This window comes from Nyctereutes procyonoides, unplaced genomic scaffold, assembly GCF_905146905.1.
Source record: "Nyctereutes procyonoides isolate TBG_1078 unplaced genomic scaffold, NYPRO_anot_genome, whole genome shotgun sequence".
NCBI lineage: Eukaryota > Metazoa > Chordata > Mammalia > Carnivora > Canidae > Nyctereutes > Nyctereutes procyonoides.
The window spans coordinates 93,808,263-93,826,217 of NW_026575125.1; the positions used below are offsets into that span (position 1 = coordinate 93,808,263).

The 17,955-nt window shown below is 39.7% G+C and overlaps 1 protein-coding gene across 3 annotated transcripts in view; it reads right to left on the bottom strand.

Annotated features, from left to right (window-relative positions):
- Positions 1-3,889: 3,889 nt before the first annotated feature.
- The window catches only part of TENM1 (teneurin transmembrane protein 1), a 575,853-nt gene continuing 561,787 nt past the window's right edge, over positions 3,890-17,955 (bottom strand). For all 3 annotated transcript variants that reach the window (XM_055338409.1, XM_055338410.1, XM_055338408.1), the window contains 4 exons: positions 12,541-12,928; positions 10,499-11,719; positions 9,571-9,713; positions 3,890-8,636 (listed from right to left, as the gene is read on the bottom strand). In XM_055338409.1, the coding sequence (XP_055194384.1) occupies positions 7,878-8,636; positions 9,571-9,713; positions 10,499-11,719; positions 12,541-12,928 (2,511 nt within the window). In that variant the 3' untranslated portion in view covers positions 3,890-7,877. The remainder of the gene's footprint in view (positions 8,637-9,570; positions 9,714-10,498; positions 11,720-12,540; positions 12,929-17,955) is intronic.

A 17,955-nucleotide genomic window follows, 5' to 3' on the forward strand; every position in this document is an offset into this window, starting at 1 on the left:
TTTTTGAATCATTAATGGTCTTTCATATTTCAATAAAGTATTTGAAAGCTCTATTTACCGAATTTGTCTTAAAATAGTTGAAAATAATATTCGGAGTTAAGTGCTATTAATATATTAAACAAAGCATTGATGAAGGCCATTGTATCTTACCAGACACATTCTCTGAAAAAGGTAAGTGCTTTTCTGAGTTTACTATCAAACTTTCCAGTTGAAGTGTCTGCCCACTGTTTTCTTTTGCTGGTCTTTTACTCATAGTTTTTTCACTTTTTCTCTCCCAGCATAAGCATTCTTGCTATTTCCAAGTACATAATAGCTTGCGGCTTTACAGAAAGGTCATATCCTTGCCATATCTAAAATATTGCCGTGCTAACTTACCTGTAAGATGCTGAGTCAAGATAGAAAAATGCACGTATATTTCCAAATGTACACCTTTCTTCAGAAAAAAAAAGTGTGTCAGCAAGCCCACAAGGAACATGACAGTTTGTCAAACACTCATTCATTTCCTCTGAAGTTTGTTCTTAAGAGATAAGGTCAGTAAGGGAGACAAGCTTAGGTAATTGTCGGTTTGGCTATTACAAGCAAGTAAGCTTCGTGGTAGTACGTAGATAGAATAAGGCTACAGAGGATGCCTCTGATGAAGACTTCTAGTATAAATGGAGGGCTGGATTTAAGATATTATTCGTGATAGAATGAATAGATAATTAAAAATGTGAGAAATAGCTTTAAAAATCTGTTAAGAGGGTTTAGACATCAGCTCATGTTTTATTTGATTCACTTTATTGAGTTCAGCATCCAGAGTCTATTAATCATAAAATCCAGGTTTGCCCTTGAGCATTTCAAGGTTACAGCATGCCTAGTCTTCCTATTAGAGAGCTGTAAATTCAACGTGGTCGCCTGTGTTTGTCCTTGCAGTAAATGGGATACCATTAGTTTGGAGTTTGCAGCTAGGGGTGAAGTTAAACTACTCAGTTTGGATACTTTCATAACGTGCACTCGTTGGCCAAACTTGTGGTAAAATGCAGAATGTTCATCGTTAGCCTCTTTAAAAAAAAAAAAGATTTTATTTATTTATTCATGAGAGACACACACACACACAGAGAGAGAGAGAGAGAGAGAGAAGCAGAGACACAGGCAGAGGGAGAAGCAGGCTCCACGCAGGAAGCCTGATGCGGGACTCGATCCTAGGACTCCAGGATCAGACCCTGGGCCTAAAGCGGCGCTAAACCGTTGAGCCACCCAGGCTGCTCGGTCATTGGTCTCTTAAACGAATAGTTTTATGTAGAAAGATACAAGAAAACCGATTGACTGGAGAGAGCCCATAGGCATAACATTTGAGATTTGAATTTATTCAGCTTTGTCAGATTATCCTTGAGACCTTAGTTAGGTAAGTCGGTCTGTTACTATTATTGCATTTGCCAAGTAGGAACAATGAACTCTTGCTTGCCTCCTTAGAATTACTGTGGTACTAGAATCATATAAATTTAAGGAAGTAATATGCTAAAAATTTAAATAGCACTGATATTCAAAGATCTCTAACAGGGTGAATAGGGAATGATATGGAGAAATCTCTTCTCTCGTTTAATGATTCTCTCCGTGTAGGGCGCTCTGGCCTCTTTCGTTTCGCACACTGCAGGAGGGGTGGGATGCAGAGTTGAAAAAAATGACCAGGTGATACTAATGCTTCCCCCCCACCCCCACCCCCACCCCCACCCCCCTGACCCCGTTGCTTTTTGCTGGTTGGTTGTGTTGGACCCATCAAGATTGTCTTCTGCTCCAGGAATCTTCTCACTGCATCTGTGTTCCAGTGATCTCCCTTCCTCTGTGGGGGATGCGTTCCAAGACTCCCACGGATGCCTGAAGCCATGCATAGTACCGGATCTTAGCCCGACTATGTTTTTTCCCATGTGTACATATGTGTGAGAAAGTGTAATCTATAGATTAGGCACAGCAAGGGACTAACAACACCACCTAATAAGAAAATAGAACAATTATAACAATATACTGAAATGAAAGTTACACGGATGTGGACTCTTTCTTTCTCAAGACATCCTGCCGTACTGTACTCACCCTTCTTGCGATGATGATGATGCGAGGTGATAAAACGCCTGTGTGATGGGAGGAAGTGAGGGGGATGACGCGCGCACCGGGGCAGCGTCAGGCTATTACTGACCTTCTGACAACAGCAGGAGGAGATCAAGTGCCTCTGGGCCGTGGTTGACGGCGGGCCTGCGGGCAGCTGAAGCCGGGAAACGCGAAACTGCAGCTAAGGGGAGACTACCGTATACATCACTGAATAAAGAGGCAGCAGGGCATTGAAGAGTGATGTAAATTCCAGATTCCAAGCAAGTTTCAGAAACAAACAGGTTGTTTGGACTCTGGGTGCCCCATTACTATCAAGCTGGATTTTGCAAGATCTATCGGCCGCTTTCCCAGTGTCACTCGTAAATACCTTCTTGTGAAAAATAAGTGCCAAATGGCCACTGTGATTGCCCAGGACGTGCCAGCTGTTGTTTTTTAGTCTTTCCTGACTGCCTTTCTCCCCCACTTTGCTTCTTTTGCCAATGCATCTGCGTGCTCTGCTCTCCTAGCTCTACCCCACCCCTCCTGCAATTCTTCATTTTCTTTCCATTGCTCAGAGAGGCATCAACAAGAGAAAGAAGCTTTTTTAAAGTAATAGCCTAGAGGCATTTAAATTTGCCACAGCTACTCTTCTTCTTCTTCCTTTTTTTTTTTTTTTTTTTATTAAATGGTCACTTGTGTCAGAGATCCTATTTGGACAAAAAATAAAAATGAAGAGACATCTGCTTAGGATTAGTGCCTTTTTTATTTCTGCACCTTCATTTTCAAGATGATGTGGTTTTATTGTTCCCTGTTACTGAGCTACTTTTCAAGTCTCAGGTGACCAGACAGACTTGAGAGTGCAGTTTGGCGCATGAATAAAATGGGACGCGGTGTTCATTTGCAATTTTATTTTTTAAAAATGAAATATTCAAAGTACTTTTTTCTTTCAAATATCGACACATAATGTTTAACTTTAAATATTTACAGCATGTTGTTGTGATGCTCTTGTAGAAAAATGCATGCTTCTGGCCTGAAAGCCAGAGCAAAATGCAAAAGACCATTTAACTGCAGCCAGAGAACATGAACCTGTACAGTATCCAGTCACTTTTCAGCACAGGAGTGAGAGCAGGAATACAAAATTGGAACCTATTGTTTCCTAGCAACATGGCTCAGGCCATTATAACACAATTTTCAGTATGATTAGAACCTCTAACTGTTGTTATATAGAAACTGAAAATCTTGGCATACACTGTAAACATCTTTACTTTTCATGAGAAAGTAAGCAGCTAAAAAGAATATTTTTTCTGACGTAAAGGCTATACTTCTCTTTTTCACCTTCTTTCTTACCGATGCTTTTGCCAGAAGAATAGTAAAGATCTAGACATTGTCATGATTCATACAAGTAAAATATTTTTCAAGGACACAATCTGATATACTAACATTTATTTAAGAGGTTAAAGTCCACCACTAAATCTAAGGAAAGATTTTTAACTGCCAAACACATTTCCTTTGACAAATAATGTAAGATGACAACTGCCAAGACAAAATCCACAGCAAGTTTAACTAACTATTTTCAGTTACTGTTTAGGAAGTAATTTCTTCTTACACACAGTAGTAGGTTTGGTCCTTAAGAGCTTTCACATGAAGGACACACTGAAATAACAGTCACTATTTTGTGGTTGAATTCTTTTTGTTGTTTGTTGTTTTCTGTTTTTTTTTTGTTTTGCTTTTTAAATTTTTTTGTTTTTTTTTTTATTTTTAATGTTTTTAATTTTTTTTTTGTTTTTTGTTTTTGTTGTTGTTTTTTTTCTTTTGCAGAATAAAGAACCTTACAGAAGGCTGTGGAAGAGCAGTCTGAGATCTGAAGTACTAGTCAGGTCAGCTATGTGTATGTGAGTTTCTCCAAGAAAACAAGAATGTTGCATCCAATCTGTAGCCTTCTGTCTCTCCACAAGCTAGAATACACTCCAGTCTTCCCTAAAGTGTCTTTCAATAGTTGATTCCTGCACTCTTGCTTTCATTATAATCGCCCTTACAGGAACGTATCTTTATAAATGCAAAAACTTCACCCTGACTCTCTCAGGTGATATTACAGTGGGGTCTAGTCTGGTTAAAAATGACTTTTTAAAAAAGGAAAGAAAAGAAAAAAAGAGTAGGAGCAACATGATAGAATGTTTGAAACTGTGTCAACAGAGATGAAAAAGAAAAATCTTAGAAAAATTATCATTCAATTTTATACTTCTCTATGTAGTTAGCATGTGAATTCCAAATTATACATTGTCAAGTTTTTATACATTTGGCTATGTTGTGTATATATATATATATATTATATATATAGTCTATATATTATAGATCTTCTAGATAAATTGACAGTAAAGGACACACTTATTTTATACAGTATTTTGCTGGGTTAAAAATAAAACATATGCCTATTTGTATGGTGAGTGTTTTGCTAGAAATTAGTATGAATTGGGCTTTATTTCCCTTTCCTTCAGGAGTCATGCTTCTAATCAATAAGATTAGAATGACAACTAAAAATATATGTTTTTAAATGTCTGTTAAACTGTCAACTTTGCAGTTCATTTGGATCTCTAGACCGTAGTGCAAGAGTAAAAACAAAACAAAACAAAACAGCACAAATAAAATGGGCCTAACTAGGAAAAAGAAACAACCACAGAGTATTCCCTGCCTCCAGCCCAGAATGTTCTTCATGAGAGCCCAACTAGCATGCTCTCATTTGAACTTACTTGAATAGTGTGTGGCTGTGCAGTGTCAGCTGCCTGTGCTCTGGGTTTGAGAAATTCATATCTTTCTCTTTAGGATGCATTTACGTTCATCAGGAAATGCAAACAAATTGTTCTTTCATTAAGTTAAACTTCAGAACTACAAATCGATGAAGGCATTCTTTGTATTCAGCTGAACTATGTACCCAATATCTCCGTGTTCTTATTAAGAAATGCCAAAATGTTTCTCTTAGATTTACTGTTCATTGGTGCTAACCTTTTGGGTTTTTCCTCTTTCCTTCCAAAAACTTTGGAAGTTGTAAAGAGAGTAATAATAGTTCAAGGCAGTATTAAAACCACAGCTGTAAGTGATAAAAAGTGCATTTCCTGAATATAATACAAATATAACTTTAAGAAACTAAAGGCACAAACTAAATAAATATGTATTACAAACTAGAAATGCACAGTTCAAGGTAATTACTATTAAGTAAAAGCTTCAAATATTTGTTTCTAATGGATATTTAAAGCAGTTTGAAAATGATACATCAGTGAATTGCAAAAAAGTATAATAATCGCTTAAAATATAAGCAAAATAGACTCTAATATTGACATCTTGGATTAGTGATAAAATACATCATCACATTTATGAATGCACTCTCTATATACAGTTCGCAAATTATTTTTCCATTGATTTAAAAGAAAATCAGAGGTTCTAGGAATTTAAGGTCCATTTTTAGGTTGGTGTGGAGGTATTCAAATTTTCAACAAGTTTGTTCATAATTTTAGAATCCCATCTTAAATAAATACTGTACCACTAATGCAGGCCTGATTCAGAAAAAAAGAAAAGCAATAATATGATTGTAGTCTATATTAGTAATCTCTTGAGCTGGTGTGCTTCCAATTAAAAAGAGAGAGGAGGGGCACCTGGGTGGTTCAGTTGGTTTAGCATCTGCCCTGAGCTCAGGTCATGATCTCCTGGTCCTGGTCCTGGTCCCGGTCTTAGGATCAAGCCCAGCATTGGGATCTGTGCTCAGCGGGGAGTCTGCTTCTCCTTCTCCCCCTCCCTCTGCCCCTCTCTCCCCTCATGCTCTCTGTCTCTCTCTCAAATGAGAAAATAAAACCTTTTAAAAAAGAGAGAGAGGAGCTCATCATGAATTCTCTCTCTTTCTCTCAGAATACATGTGTAACAATGTGGTAATCTCAACCTGATGTTTTTGAAAATGAAATGTCTGGATATACCTTCCCCTGCTGTGCAGATCCTTGCCTTTCCCTTATTCTACTTGGTGGAGTAAGGAGTCAGACTCTTTAAAAACCTTAACCTGAGCCTGAATTCTGACTTTGCATATTTTCAAAAAAACTGCCATCACAAAGCAGGGCAATGACCCCCACACTGCATTTAGGTAGTAGCTGGAAAGAATCCAAACTGTAACATTCCATCATAAATTTTCCTTCAGACATAGCAAATGTGCAGACCCAGTGATGAAAGTGCTGAAGCTGGCTCAGGGGAATTTTCAACAGGCCACATTGTGCTGTCGTGTATTTTCATTTGTGGTAACGTACAATTACACAGCGTTTTACAAACTGTCTCTTTGTCGCTGGGCACAAATCTCACAGCTAACGAAGGGGCTTCTTTTTACTACAGGATTCATAAAGATTGAGAAACTGCAGCTGATATTAACACTAATCCTGATCTTTTTCCAAAGTTTAACTGATCATGGAACAAAATTACCCTTCCTGGAAAATAGTTATTTTCCTAGGCAGGACAGATGATTAAATCAAAATAAATGGGTGAAGACAGAGATCTAAAATAAATAACTGCATAAATTATTTTAGTAAAAGACAGTCTGCCTCTCTATAATTAGTTGAAATGTCTGAGATCGGAAAGGGTTCACTTAATTAAATTTCCTTACTGTGGCTGGGAGATGGTCAATGCAGAATTGTACATTTGAAAGATAAATCCAAGGGGGATGAATCAATGTGGCAGCAACTACTGTGATGTTTGGTTTGGTCTTTCCTTTGGTACTTTCCTTTCGTCTTAGTACTAGGTCTGTCTGTTTGTTTGTTTTGAAAGGTTTTGGCTCTTGTGAATTTCTGCAGTAGTAGTGAACATATTTATTGGCACGTCAGGCATGTATGCCTGCTGACGCCCCTTTTTTCTTTTCTCTTTTTTTGTACCAGAATCATTTGTAGTAAATTACCTTTCGTGTGCACAAAACCATTGGATTAGTGTATAAATACGGAATCACTAACGTGAAACTATGACCAAAACACACCCTATATATAAATGAGAAATTCCTACCCAGGTTAATGAAAGCTATGCTTACATGATGCCAATACAGCTGGACAATTTGGTAAAAAAAAAAAATGTAGTCAGAACAGGTTGTGTGGGAGAAGTTAACACTGGCCAGCTGCCCTGGTATCATGTACAAACAAGCAGATAGTGGCAATTCAGTCTGGTTACCACACCTGCAGGGAAGCGTGGTAGGCAGAACCCAGCCACCACACGCCAAAACACAGCACAACAACATGGCATTTACTTTCACAAGCAAGGAGGAATAATCAGGGAGGAAGGGCAAATGGGTCCTGACTCTGGGAGATGGTGGCTGAGGACATTTTACACTTCTTTTTACGTTTCCTATTACACATCTGGAAAATGTGAGAGGGCTGGCAGTCTTTCGAAATGCAAGGTTCAGAATATTGCACCACATTTTCAAATAGCCCACAAGCTCTGCCGACGGTTAAATGTGAAATTTTGTGTCACGATAGAGATATAGAACCTTGAGTTCTTTATATTTGAACATGTGCATGGCTTGACAAATTTAAAGTGGTGCTTTCTGAATACTTTTGTTTTAGCTGTTTTACTTGTGTTATTTTGAATACTGCCACACAAGAACTAAAAATCTGTCATTTCTTAAAGAGTTTAAACAAACAATATTAAAATACCATCTTCCGTCACATTGAAAGGCAGTTGGATATGTTTTTCCTCCATATTTACATATACAGAGTTCTGATCTAGAAAACCAATACAATAAACCATTTTATGTTTTTAAAAACAGGCAGTCTTTGGTGACGCAAAGGCAGAGATTTTTTTTGTTACCTCCTGCCTATTTCGCTCTGTCTCATAAAGTGAATATTGTTGGCACTGTCAGAAAGTTCTAGATACTGCTCAACAGACAAAACAAAATACCCATCATAACCTTGTACCCTCCCAGTGCTCAAAAGCTGCTGCTTCTCCCCCTCTGTCCATGCTCGAATACCCTCCTCCCCTTCTTGCAGCCTTCTTTGCTCCTTAGTCCAGGCCTGGGCCACAGCGCGCTGTCTGGCAATCTCCAACACGTGATTCTTCTCCTCTTCGACAGTTGTCCCATACCGGATGTTGAAGCACAGAGCCCCGTGCTGGAGCTGGATATCTGCAAACCGTCTAGTCCTCCCATTCAACACGGAAGTCATCTGGGACACAGTGACATTGACACCATTCTCTAGAATCCGCCTCCCCCCTGTGTTACCAATGAGCACCAGGTCTTCCTCCAGAGACCCGAGCTTAATGAAGTAGTGAGTGTCCCTCCCCTCTATGGTAAAATGTAGGTTTTCCAGGTAATGAGCATTATTGAGAATGGCAGCAAGCCGCCTGCTATCTTCATTCGCTACTCCTATGATATCGGCTGTTACTATGCCATCCTTGATGGCGAATTTTATACCTTTTCCAAAGACCGAAGGAACAGCAGCAAACCTTGGTTGCTTCCCTCCTTCAAGGCACCGTCCATCATTGTATCGAGGGGTCATAGGAAGTTGGTCCAAGGAAATGAAATTCCTGAGCTGTTTCTGGAGCTCGCACTGAATACCTAGAATGGTCTAGGAAAGAAGAAAGGTACAGTGCAAATGCTTGGTGATTGTGAAAAGCACCTTCTTGCCTTACCGTTCCGGTGAGCGATTTCACAACAAATTTCACTCCAAATCTGGAATCTCTTCATCAGAGATTTGGCAAAGACACGACTAACAGGTTACTGGGTCACCTTGCATATACTTCTTGTGGCCTCGGTGAGTTAACCATAGGGTGATTTGTTCAAGCTTGGTATCATAGAATCTCAGAGCTAGGAGCCACTTCAAAGTAAGTGGGTCCAGCTCCTCCCGAAGAAAGACATTTTAATTTCACCAGTGTAACTAATACTGACTAGCTGTTTGTTACTCTATGTGGTGTGATACAGTAGCCACAGTGAGGGGTAGAGATGGCTTAAGGCATTATTCTTGCTTTTTTTTTTTTTTTTACAGATTTTATTTATTTATTCATTAGAGACAGAGAGAGAGAGGCAGAGACACAGGCAGAGGGAGAAGCAGGCTCCATGCAGGGAGCCCGACGCGGGACTCGACCCCGGGTCTCCAGGATCAGGCCCTGGGCTGAAGAAGGCACTAAACCGCTGAGCCACCCAGGCTGCCCTATTCTTGCTTTTAGAGATTGTAACCAGGGCATCCCTGGGTGGCTCAGCGGTTAGTGTCTGCCATAATTGCCCTTGGCAGCCCGTTCCAGAATTTTAAAAGTTTAGTTTCTCTTGTTTGTTTACCGCAGCAAGTCATCAAATCCCGTGTTAGTCTTGTCTTTTCTAAAAGCTCCAATTCTCTGATCCTTTCTTCATGGAAACTTTTTTCCTACCTCCTCATTAATTGTGGACATTTCAGTGAATATTCAAGACAACTCAAAAAGAAGTAAATGAATATATGTTAATGGCATGTTATGGTGTTGGATGATCTGCTTTTTCAGACAAATAGAGATGGTAAAATTTTAACTAACCTTTCCAGGATCCCACTCTTGAGTTTTTGTCTGAAGCTGTAGAAGTTCATAAGTTAATTCCAAATTTTCTAATTCTGGTTTGGGAAATCCAGGTAGAACATTGTGTAACTGGAAACCAAACAGCTCCAACCAACTTCCAATGTCTGTGAGGCACAAAATATAAAAGAAAAAAATGATGAAGCCCATACTTTACAACCTTTGAGGAAAGCCTGAACTGTACCTCTCCTGCCTTCAAAATGTTCAGCCAATGGGAAGTTAGGGATAAAATTCCCCCTACTATCACCTGCTCTAAAATATATGATCCTCTCTCTACAGGGAAACCTTTTGAGTCATGGATCATCACAGAGATAGGTTCAGTTTACAGCACTGAAACTCTTAATGTGATAATAGCACTGAGGTCACACAGTCCACAATATTAGATTTATTTGATAGAACATAATCCTGAATTTTTCTTTTATGAAATTATTCCTATAAGCTTTTTAAAAAAGATTTTATTTATTTGAAAGAAAGCAAATGAGAGAGACAGCAAACACAAGCAGGGGGAGGGCTAGAGCAAGAGAAATAAGCAGACTCCCCACTGAGCAGGGAGCCCGATGCTGGGGCTCCATCCTAGAACCCTGAGATCATGACCCTAGCTGAAGGCAGATGCTCAACCAACTGAACCACCCAGGCACCCTTCGTATAAGCTTTTAAGAGTGAGAACTATAAACAGAATGCTTAAAAGGGAAGAAAAGGGGTCCTGGGATGCAAAAGTATCATGTGTTCTGCCACATGCACAGTTCTGCTCACTCTAGCAGACTAAGGAAGAGAGTGACTGCACAATAACTTGTGGCCTAACTGGCAGGAAGAGGAAGCATATTTACAGAGGCACTGAGATTATATGATAAACACCATAAAGTTATATCAAGTTTAGTGTAAAGTTTTATACCTGTGGTATACTTTGCAACGTCTTGAATTTTGCCAACTGGGTAGTTATTTTCAAAGGAGTAGAGGTTGAATGGTTTAGGAAGGAGGTTCAACTGTTTCCATATGTGATGATTAGGTGTCGTCCACCTACCAGCAACAACATCATAATCCCGTTGCCCCAGGTGCACTAATTTAGTAAGCAAATCATACAGTCCTCCATGAAAACCAATGATGACCTGAAAGTCAGGGTAAGTGTCATGATATATATCTCCATAAGGTGTGTACAATATCTCTTTTATCACCTGACCTCGACTGCTAAACACAGCCAGTGGGGTGCCTGTATTATCACAGGCTACATAATACTCTTCACCACTGCTTAGCTCCATGGCAATAAGGTGACCTTGGAGATCATAATACAGGGACGTGATCTCTGAGCTCGTGTGGTTGTACAAATGAGTGACTCTTATGGGGTTGGCAAGGTCTGCATAAAAGAACTGAAGGTGTTGCCCTAGGCTGGACTTACTGGCGACACGTCGCCCAAGCCCATCATAATAATACTGCACAGTCCAGCCAGAAGCCTTATTGTAGGCTTTCTGCAGCAGACCATTAGAATTATATTCAAAGATATCATTTCCCCTCTGCCTCAGAAAGCCATCTTCATCCATTTTATACTGAATTTCTCCTAGTCTGGTGATGCGGTCTCGGAGGTCATATCGGAGAGGAGTAAGACGAGCACTATTCCCATGGCTTAGGAGGTTGATGTTTCCATTCAGATCATAACTATAACGCCACTGCGTTTTGTCATTTACAGAAACAGTTTGAAGTTGCCCATCAGCATCGTATTCATAGAAGTATCTTGTTATGTTGGCATCTACTCCTACTCTTATATCACATATTACCATACGCCCCATATTATCATATTGAATAGTCATCCAGTAGGCAATTGCCTTTAGGATTTCATATTGAACTTCAATAACTTGTCCGTTGGCACTGAAGATTTTGGTGTGCTTCATCACCGTAGTAGTTATGACCTGATTTAAATCGTAATTAATGACACTGAATTTTCCAAACTGCTCTGTTCTACCAGAAACATCAACATATCGGTACAGATCTATGGGCAAAGGGGTCTCATTGATCACAGCTTGCATGCTGGTGACGCGGAAGTTGTTGTAGCTGTAGTCAAACCGAGCATTCACCAGACCTTCTTCACTGAATCTGAAGATTTGGCGTCCAATAAGAGGTCCTGAAGAATCAAAATAAAAATAATGAGAACAGAACTAGATGCATAATTTTGAGCAGTCAGAAAGATCTAGTGTCACTGACTTTAGTAGTGATGCTTTTACATTCACACCTGGGCATATCATCTCATAGATACATACTCTTATAGTTGTGGTCATTAAATATGAAAAAAATACCAGATGCTATAGTTATAGAATAATTTAATTACAGGAACTATTTAAGTAATAACTCATTCAGTGGCTTGGGGTGGTGAGACTGATATTATAAACATGTTTTCTTGTTATAATAACTGACAAAAGTACTTTTAATTTGTTTAACCTATGTGACAAAGTCAGTAGGTCAGGTGTTGACAAAGTCCAGCATTAAGGTAACTGACTTTGGGCATTTTATAAGCCCAAAGGATGAAATATATTCAAAAGTCCTGACTTTTGAACATGTTTTGTCATCAACTGAGGCTTATAAAGGTCACACGGGGCTTAGGCCCTTGTCAGGGAGGCTCAACTCTTGCAGCTGCGTCTCTGGAAAGATCTGGTGGTGAGTTAGGAAGGAGGACACAGTCAGACCAGGTTCTTGGATCTCAACTTTTCCAAGAGCTGAGACACAGAAAGAGAAATGCCCAGTAGGTTTTTGAGGAATCAGCTTTCATGCAGCCTATAACAGGGGTTTTAAATTTTCAGTGGAAGATAATTTAGTAAGTAAAGTGAATGTTTATTGGATTGGATGACTACAGGTTAATGCTTCTGTTTCACACTGTGGCCAGTAAAAATTTCATAAAACAATACTGACCCATATGGTTGTACACATCACCACCCTTTCACAACAAACCTGTTTGCCTGTATCTGATTGTGCAAATGAAGCCGTCGTGCATCAGGTGTATTGTCTTAATCACCCCAGAAGACTCTTCATATGTTAATGTGACCTGAGTGGTATCATAGAGAATCTCAGACAGCCTTGCTTGCTTGGTGTATTTGTATAAAACTCTGCGCCCTGTTCCCAGATGCAGGGTCTGTAGTAGTCGGCCATCTCGACTATAGTCTTGGATAAAAGAAGTGCTACTGTCTGGTGGGGTGTAGATGTTCCGGTAGTAGCCAACTGAAAGCATGGTTTGTAGGCTGTGGCGCACCATACTAGGCATGGTGACGGAGAGCAGACAATCTGATTGGTCGTATTCAAAGATGTAACGTCGCTGGCTATGTAAGAGAAGCATCACGGACTGAAATGAGACAAAGGCAAAATAGCATAATATGTACCACGAAGTTGAGGAGACTAAATAAACACATTCATCCATTCAACACAGATTTATTGAGCACATGCTATGTGTCAGGCACTGAGGTGGACCTTAGTGGATATAGCAATGGGCAGGAATGGTGTCTATCCTCGTAGATCTTATAGCTTAATGGAGGAGAAAGATAAGCAGCCAAGCAACTGCGATATAGTGTGCAATGTGTTATGATGGAAGAAGGACAGGGTGCTTATGCGAGTAGAGGAAGAATAGCTAAGCTAGACTTAAGAAGTCAGGAAAGGCTGCCCAGAGAAAGTGACATCCGAGTTGAGACCTAAAGAATGACTAGGGTTTGGCCAGGTGAAGGTAAAGAGGTGGGGGGAGCAGGGTAGGGAGGGAGTACTCCTGACAGGGGGCACAGCATTGTGAAGGTCTGGATAAGAAAGAGGACATGGGTTTTCAGAGAATGAGAGGAATTTTGTGTGGCCAGAGCATGGGTGTGTTGGGGGGTGCTGGTGAATGGCAAGAGATGAGGCCAGTTAAGCAGGCTGGGTCCAGATTGTGGAGGCCGGACTTAAGCATGTTGGCAACAGGGAACCAATCACTGAAAGACAAGTTGAAAGAGAGGGTGCTTGCAAAGCTGGGAGAAACAATCAAGTCATAGATAACCCCAGAAAGGTTATTGTTTGTGTACTACCATCCATGTGGAGATGGACTGGAGGGAGGTAAGTGGAGGGGAGGGCATGCCACATATTGAGTTATAGCCACCAAAAAGTATTTATTGACTTCACATAGTTGTAACGTCTCCTCAAAAGTTGTATATAAAATATAACAATTATTCTTTTGCAATTCATGTTTTATTTATTTTTTGAATATAGTTGACATTTTAAAAAGATTTCATTCTTAAGTAATCTCTATACCCAACATGGGGCTGGAACTTAATAACCCCAAGATCAAGAGTTGCACCTTCTACTGGCTGGGCTGGCCAGGAGTCCCTATAGTTGACATTAAAAAAAAAAATCTGAGTGTAGTTGACAAGTAATTCATGTTTTAAATTATATTGGGGGAACATGCCATTAAAAAGTGAGGAATTCTCTGGATATGCAACCCCTTTCCTCAAAACTGATCTGTATTTCAGAAAGTTATTTGTGGAGGTATAATGCCTCACTTGTATTTAGGTATTTCACTGATATTGGTTTACCTTATTTTAACTTTTTTTGTTATTATTTTAACTTTAAACATAAAAGGAGCACTGTTTTACAGAGGCCTCAATCCTATTTCTAGTTGAGAAACATTTAAATCTCATCTTTTAATAATAAAAAAAATGCTCACCCCTGGAGACTCTGATATAACTCTCTAAGGAAGCTTTACCCCTCCCTCCTTGAGAATTACCTTATCAAGCAAAAGGATTTAATTGAGCTTTATTTTCTGAAGTTTGTGTCATGAAAACAATAGGTATCTCTTCATTTGCTAAACATAAAATACATTAATATTTATGAATATGAATTATGTAAGCCTATATAATATACACTTCAGTCTTCTAAATATGCAATTATATTCTGGTATTAAATATATTTCTTGAAAATGCATATCCTCCCTGCCCTTCTGAGAATTATTGATTTTGAATCGCGTGTCAGAACCATGAAGTCAAAGTCTGCAATTATTTGCTCATTTGTTCCTCCTTTCTGTTTCTTCCCACCAAGTACTCTGTCTTGTGGACACAAAGCTGCGTACAGAAAGCCTGTTACCTCATCACCCGTGGAAGGCCCAAAGGTCCCCAAAACCCTGCTGAACAGAGGCAGGAGACTTGGCATGAGGACGTGAAGGAAGAACTACCTCCCCAACCAAGGCAGAACCAACAGAAGCTGGGGGGAGCTGGTGAAAAATGCCTTTGCATTACCTCTATGCTTAAAGTCAGGTTTCTCAGCTCCTTTCCAGTCTCTCCTGTCAGTTTGCCATGAACAAATGACATCTGTCACCTGTGATGCGGGCCAGGGACAGTCACCATATGGCTCCCACACATTATCTAGTACCAGCCTGCCTGGGCTATGCCTTTTCCAGTCACTGTGCGTGCCTTGCCAAACATTGACAACACATCGCCATTGTGTTCTCTCCCCTGTCTAGTCCATCGTGCTGCAGTAAGCCACTGCCTGACCCCTGTCCTAGGTGGTGCTGATGCTGCGCTGTCTCAAACGCTCCCTGGTCTGTTTTAAAGCTTTCTGCCTACGGCAAGGATGTGGATGACGTGATGAGAAAGCTCATGAATGTAACTGTTGTGTTGCCGGAATGCCATTTAGCTCTCACTTGGCTGCTTTTTCACTTTGGGTGGGTGGTCACTATTCTCAGTTTGTTCAAAAACAATGCGTATGAGTCCATCCAGTGCCCACAGGGCTGCTACGACAGGATAAAAGGCCATTTCTTATGAGCCCAAACAATAGAGTGGGAGACTTCGTATTTTTTAATTGGTTGTGAGATCCTAAAAGAGATCATTGTAAAGAAGAAAAAAAAGAGCAAGCCTGTAGATTCATTTGAACAAGAATAGAAATGAGCAAAGGTAGAAATTTGAAAAGGTAAAGCACTTGAAGAACCACCAGATGGCAGTGTGGGGCCACCTGGAAGCTCAAGGCACCCAGCATTGTATCCCTTTAGGCAGCCTTTGGAAATTTCAGCCCCAAAGAGACCATTTTGTGTGAATGTATCAGACTAGAGCATCTTATTAAATGATTATAAAATATCTTTAAATGCATTTTAAAAATGAAGTCCTTAAGAACGATTTTAGGAAACCGAAAGATTTACATTTTACTGTAATGCAAAATTTTAGCCCCACAAGTCTTCAAAATATAATTAACTCAGAGAAGCCTCATAAATCAAGATAGAGAATTAATAACCACAAAGAGAAAATTTAAGAAACAATAATTGATTTTTTTAATAGAGAAGAGATCATTTAAGCAACTGCAGCTATTACCCAAATAATTATTTTTCTCCTAATGGCTACAGACCATTGTGCAAGAAAATGATACACATAACTTGCACTTGCTCTAGAGGAAGTCACACAATTTCTACAAAATTTCTGCACGCTGAGGTGAAATATTTGCTGTTGCTTTTTAATATATCATGGTATAGGGATGGCAAGCAAATTTACAGAGGTAATATCCAAAGTATTTTGAGCTTGAGAATTCCTACTTTAAAATATATTACAAGAGCCAGTCTCTGTCTTTGTTTTGTCCCAGGAATAGTGAAAGAATGTGCCAGCAAAGGCCATGTTGAAGAGAGGACTGAAAAGAGCACAGGAAGACAACCCCATTACCTCACCACAAAAGTTAAATCTAAATTGGATTTTGGAGATGCCTGTGTGGCTCAGTGGTTGAGCGTCTGCCTTTGGCTCAGGTCATGATCCTGGGTCCTGGGATGGAGTCCCGTATCGGGCTCCCTGTGGGGATCCTGCTTCTCCCTCTGCCTATGTGTCTGCCTCTCTCTCTCTCTCTCTGTGTCTCTCATGAAAAAATAAAAGTCTTTAAAACAAATAAATTGGATTTTGGTAAATTCATTATTCCTTCCCTTTTTATTTTCTAGAATCACAATTTCAAACATGCTTTAATTTTGTTCTTTTTTCCTTCTTTCATTTTCCTTCCTCTTTTCCTTCCTTCTGTCCTTTCTTATTTTAACTTCCCTTCAAGTAGAGGTAAGTAAGTAGCATTTGTTAGTGATTGGAAAATAAATCCTATAATGCACTATGTAAACTGAAAGAAACTAACTTTTGTTTTTTGATAAGATGTTCTGGGTTGTTTATATTATTTCATTTAATCATCATATCTATTCAGTGAATTAGTTATTACTACTGGTAATTATAATGTTGATAAAATCAATCTCATGATAAATGGTTTTTGGAAAGTAGAGAACCATTTCATAGTTGTATGTTTTGCAGGATCTGAGTTTTTTTTTTTAATTTTTTTTTAATTTTTATTTATTTATGATAGTCACAGAGAGAGAGAAAGAGAGGCAGAGACATAGGCAGAGGGAGAAGCAGGCTCCATGCACCAGGAGCCCGACGTGGGATTCGATCCCGGGTCCCCAGGATCGCGCCCTGGGCCAAAGGCAGGCGCCAAACCGCTGCGCCACCCAGGGATCCCGGATCTGAGTTTTGCATAATACGATTGTTTAGGTCAAGGGATTCCTTTTTTTTTTTTTTTAAACGTAGGCTCCACATCCAGCATAGAGCACAATACGGAGCTTAGACTCACAACCTGGAAATCAAGACCTGAGCTGAGATCAAGAGTCAGATCTTAACCGACTGAGCAACCCAGGTGCCCCGAGGCTACCTTTTAATTAGAGAACAAATTAAATATGAACTCAAGAAAGGGACAAAAGTCAACTAAAAGGCACAAGTGATTCCACTTGTCTCACTGGTCAGTAAACTAGTCTTTGGAAGTCACTAGGGCTTCTCTTAAAACATGAGACAACAGTCTGGTCTTGTGTCCACTGCAGACACTGGCAGTCTCATAGAGGTTTTTGTTTGTTTGTTTGTTTTTAGAGTTATTGCCAACTAAGTTTCTGTAGCAAAGAGAACATAGGTGAAGTTTCCTTCACATGATTCTTTTCTCAGGAAAGTTTGAGGAAATAATCAGCTAATTCAGAAAAGAGAAAAAGTAAAATAGCTTCTTTGGTGTCAAAGAGGCGGCACGAAGGGCTAATATTCAAGTTTTCAGTAGGCTCTTCTGCTATTGTATAGGCGGTCTAAAGGAAAAGTCTTAGAGACTCAGATGTAACTGTCTACAGGCAGTTATAGCTCAGCAGCCAAACTGTGGTGCTAATGAAGTTGGGGTTATGACTTCAAACTCATGCATACTCCTAGGGAGCGACGGTTACTTCAAGCTACGTGTATGACCTGTGAAAGGGTCAGCACAAACCCATCCTCATTCCTCAAAAAACAAATCAGCCTATAGTCTAATAATCAGAGGTACCTTTTTTTCATATGAAGGTCATCATTACATGCATTGTCCCTGTAAACATACCACCAA